This window comes from Penaeus japonicus, unplaced genomic scaffold, assembly GCF_977035675.1.
Source record: "Penaeus japonicus unplaced genomic scaffold, GWHDUDI00000001_assembly GWHDUDI00000024, whole genome shotgun sequence".
Lineage (NCBI taxonomy): Eukaryota > Metazoa > Arthropoda > Malacostraca > Decapoda > Penaeidae > Penaeus > Penaeus japonicus.
The window spans coordinates 7651374-7656373 of NW_028234426.1; the positions used below are offsets into that span (position 1 = coordinate 7651374).

Below are 5000 nucleotides of genomic sequence, written 5' to 3' on the forward strand. Positions count from 1 at the left end.
CAATAATGATAATGATAATGATAACAATAATGATAATAATGATAATGATAACAATAATGATAATATCAATAAAAACAACGATGATTATAATAACAATAATGATAAGGATAATAATAATAATAATAATAATAATAATAATAACAATAATAACAATAATAACAATAATAATAATAATAAGGAAAATAAACATTGATAAAAGTAATAGTAACAAAAATGATAATGATAATGATAATAACAATAATACCAACAATAATACTGATAATTAAATAATCCTCACTGCTAACAATAATACCAACGCTAATGACAGTACCAGTAGAAATAACAACAACAATAATAATAATTGAGCAAAAACACAACAAACGTAATAATAACAGAATCCGCTCTGACTTACCGAAGATGCAAGTGGCCAGGTTCGACATGACTATGGTAGTGAGAATGCCTATGGCCCCGAATAAACCGTAGGAGAGGAGGTAGAGAGGGAATACCTCGCTGTGGGTACCAAAATCGGTATGAGATTGGTATTTGGAGTATTAAATCGCTTTCAGAAAGGTAAAAAAGAGAAGGAATAAAATTGATTTAAGATGGTGAAGTTTCATTCTATGGAGAATTGCTGGTTGTTATTGATATACAGACAAGTAGATGATAATATTGGGTTTGGAGTAGGGGATACTAGAGAAAGAGAGGGGGGGGGAGAGAGAGAGAGAGAGAGAGAGAGAGAGAGAGAGAGAGAGAGAGAGAGAGAGAGAGAGAGAGAGAGAGAGACAGAGACAGACACACAGACAGATAGACAGGCAGAGAGACAGACAGATAGACAGAGAAAGAGAAGGGGGAGGGAAGAAAAAGAAAGACAGCATCCGACCAACAACCACAGCCAGACAGATCGGAAAAAAAGAAAAGAGAAACCGCGACTGAGGGAAAGAAAATAAAAAAAGTCAGACAGAAACCAGTCAGCTCAAAGAAAACGATACACTCCCAACGGAAGCGACTCACTCCTCAAACGATCCCGGATCCTGAGTACTCGTCGGGAAGGCAGTTGAGGAGGCGAAGGGCGTGGTGGTGGCGTTGAACCCTGGGCATCCCTCGGTGGAGAGAGGGAGCAAGGGCGGCGCGGGGGCGTACAGGAAATTTCCGATCACTATCCACAGGTTGAGGGCGACAGCGACGAGGAAACCCACTATGGCGCTCTGGTGGTGTATAATGGGCCAGGTTTAGCGTGTTGCATCGTCTTTTGGGGGAGGAGTGGCTTGTGTAAGGACTGAGCTTTGGGGGCCAGGCATGAGTTGGCATATGGTTGGGTAAGCACTTAATAAGGTGTATTTTTTGCCAAAGAGAGTGTTCATTGTGGGACAACTTTTAGATTTTCATTATTTATCTATTTGTCTCTAGATAAATCGAAATTCACAATAGTAGAATGGAGAAGAATTCACAGCTTTCATCTGGAAAAAATGTCTTTATATGAGTATAAAAGCAAAAATGCGCATGGAATGTCCCTCTCGAAAATGAATATATAAGTAAACAGAGGATGAAATATTTCCGAAATACCATAGAAAAAAAAATCTTATATACGTACAAAACAAACAAATAAAACACAAATAACAAACAATACCATCAAAAAATAATAATAATACATTTCTCTCTAAAAAAAAATATAATAATAAAAAAATAAAAAAATAACAATACCATTAAAAGAAGTACATTTTTTTTTAAATCCCCCCCCCCCCCCCAACAACAAAAAAAAACAATTTTCCTCACCACAGCCTTGACCCAGGGACAGAGGATACCCGTGAGCATGACCCCGGATATCGGCCCGCCAAGTGCGCCGCCGATGGAGTAGCCGACCTGTACGAGGCCGCCCATTTCCCCCGCCAGGACGCCCAGGACAGTGGCGATGAGGCCGGTGATCATGGCTGGGGGTTGAGAGAGAGCGGGGGGGGGGGTGAGGTTCGGTCGGGAAAGAGGGTTGTGTGATGAGTGGGAGTGGTGGTGAGGGTAAAGGTGATGGTGGTGAGGGTACGGGTAAGGGTGGTGGTAGTGAGGGTATGGTGGTGGGGATGGTATTGATGGTGGTGGTGGTATTGGTGGTGGTGGTATTGTTGGTGACGGGGATGGGGGTAGTGTTGGTGGTGATGATGGTGACGATGATGATAAAATTTAGAATCAGCCGAGTAATGGAACCTCAACATTTCTTTTCCATACAATTCATATAAAAACAGCTAAACCAAATCAACAACAACAACAACAAAAATCATAAGTAAACAAACATTTAATACCAATAGAGAAAATGCATGATAAGAAGACTTACATATGATGATGTTTGTATTTTTGGCTTTGTTGGGACTAAAATTCTTAAAAGTCTTGAAATTCAGCAGCAAATCCTCCCACACCATGGCAGCCATGGCGTTGAGATTGGACGAAACTGAGCTGTGTGTAAATTCAAATTATTATATCAGTGTGTAAATTCAAATTATTTTATCAGTGTGTCAATTCAAATTGTTTTATCAGTGTGTAAATTCAAATTGTCTTATCAGTGTGTAAATTCAAATTATTTTATCAGTGTGTCAATTCAAATTGTTTTATCAGTGTGTAAATTCAAATTGTCTTATCAGTGTGTAAATTCAAATTATTTTATCAGTGTGTCAATTCAAATTGTTTTATCAGTGTGTAAATTCAAATTGTTTTATCAGTGTGTAAATTCAAATTATTTTATCAGTGTGTCAATTCAAATTGTTTTATCAGTGTGTAAATTCAAATTATTTTATCAGTGTGTCAATTCAAATTGTTTTATCAGTGTGTAAATTCAAATTATTTTATCAGTGTGTCAATTCAAATTGTTTTATCAGTGTGTAAATTCAAATTATTTTATCAGTGTGTCAATTCAAATTGTTTTATCAGTGTGTAAATTCAAATTGTTTTATCAGTGTGTAAATTCAAATTATTTTATCAGTGTGTCAATTCAAATTGTTTTATCAGTGTGTAAATTCAAATTGTTTTATCAGTGTGTCAATTCAAATTGTTTTATCAGTGTGTCAATTCAAATTGTTTTATCAGTGTGTAAATTCAAATTATTTTATCAGTGTGTCAATTCAAATTATTATATCAGTGTGTCAATTCAAATTATTATATCAGTGTGTCAATTCAAATTATTATATCAGTGTGTCAATTCAAATTATTATATCAGTGTGTCAATTCAAATTATTATATCAGTGTGTCAATTCAAATTATTATATCAGTGTGTAAATTCAAATTGTTTATCAGTGTGTAAATTCAAATTATTTTATCAGTATGTAAATTCAAATGATTACATCAGTGTTAAAATTATTTCAGTGTGTAAATTCAAGTTATTATCACCTATCTTGACTATGTGATTATGATAAGAATAATAGTAAGGTTAGCCAGTTTCATTGTCGTTATACCCTTGTTTAAAAAGCTGATAGACTAACTTTATTTCTAACTACCCACTACTATCGCACTACGATCTACGGGCTTCCTCCACTTAGGGTTCTTTGGGAGGCGGGGGGGGGCAATCTGATGGGCAGGATCATCCTTAGCGAGTCAAGTCCAGTATCCTTACAAAGTTGATGATCCCAGATTGCATAAGGAACACGTCATTCGCCCGTCTCACAGTGCAGTTGTCGGTTGGACACGTAATCCCGGGAAAAAATCATGTTGCATAAGGCGTCAAGGCGAGAATTCAAGGCACAAGTCAACGTCCAGGTGGTGGTGGTGGTGGTGTCAGGGTCTTAATGATGTATATATTTTCCTTTCTGTACAGGTACCGGCATCACCATATACTCCTACCGAGAGAGTTCATAAAGAGGGATTCCCGCTTCGCATATCCTTTTTTTTCTCAGACCACTTAAACCTATTACCCATATCTTCACTCTGCATGCTGGTTCAGGCCTTGGCTTCTTTCTCTTCTCCTTCATTTTGATTTTCCTCCATCCGTTATTCCATCTCCTCTCCCACATTCTTCCTTTTCGCCTTCCTATCCAACCACTACTCACATACCACCACAATAAAGTTGAAGACGCTATCTCACACCATACCAAAATCCTACCTAAGGACTCCGCTATAGACAGCCGCCACGAAGAGTCCTGGGATTCCTTTGAGGTAACCGAGCTTGTCCACCACGAAGTAAGCCGTGATCTGTTGAGCAGAGAAGCCCATCAGATACATAGATTTAAATGATTGTCTATGATATCCTTCGTGGGGGGGGGGGACATTTAAGAGATTTTTTTATGAACTTAAATGTTATAGGGATATTTATGATGAATATACGTGTATGATGTTTAGAGAGAGATAAGATTAGAAGACCTAACGTACTAGAACAGGGACGGACTTTCTGGTAGTTATTTGCGATTTTTGAAAGAAAGTGATTTTGAATTACATTCTATCTACGAAATATGGAAGATGTATGCACTTAACCCTTTAGCAATTGATAGATTTTGAAAAGTCCCTACGCAGATGTCCCAGGCAAAGGAATAGTACAAAAACATGATGATGGAAAAAACTCTACTTATCATATCGTATCATCATTGTCAAATGAAAATGACTTTATGAAATACACACCAATTCATACTATTTGTTAATCTCCAAAAAGAACATAATATGTCGGATATGGTTGCCGGAGCATCACCCTGATATAGAAGTAGCTTTTCAGAAGAAAGGGTCACGGTCTCGGCCTCACCTGGTCAAACTTCTGAATCCACCCGGCCGAAAAAGGGTCACAGTCTGAGTACACAGCATAGACCACCAGTCCAGCGAAGTTTATGAGTGACCAGAGGATCACTAAGCCAGTGATGTTGATGGCCATCACCCTATTGGCAGGGGGAAAGTTTTTGTTGTTAATATGTTACTAAGAATTAACATTTGATATAAGTAGGCTTCCAATCAGAAAAGAATAAAGATCTATATCATAAAGACTGGGTTCTTAGCAAGATTAACATGTTTATCACAACTCACAGATGTTATTTCTACAATTCTAGATCACCGAAATGAGA

General features: G+C 37.5%; 1 protein-coding gene across 1 annotated transcript in view; it reads right to left on the reverse strand.

Moving 5' to 3' along the window:
* LOC122256597 (sodium-coupled monocarboxylate transporter 1) overlaps positions 1-5000 on the reverse strand; it is a 10578-nt gene that overhangs the window by 1206 nt on the left and 4372 nt on the right. Inside the window, exons 7-12 of the mRNA XM_043021399.2 lie at positions 4688-4817; positions 4058-4146; positions 2303-2421; positions 1753-1907; positions 991-1184; positions 392-489 (exon numbers count right to left, since the gene is read on the reverse strand). Coding sequence (XP_042877333.2) covers positions 392-489; positions 991-1184; positions 1753-1907; positions 2303-2421; positions 4058-4146; positions 4688-4817 — 785 coding nt within the window. The remainder of the gene's footprint in view (positions 1-391; positions 490-990; positions 1185-1752; positions 1908-2302; positions 2422-4057; positions 4147-4687; positions 4818-5000) is intronic.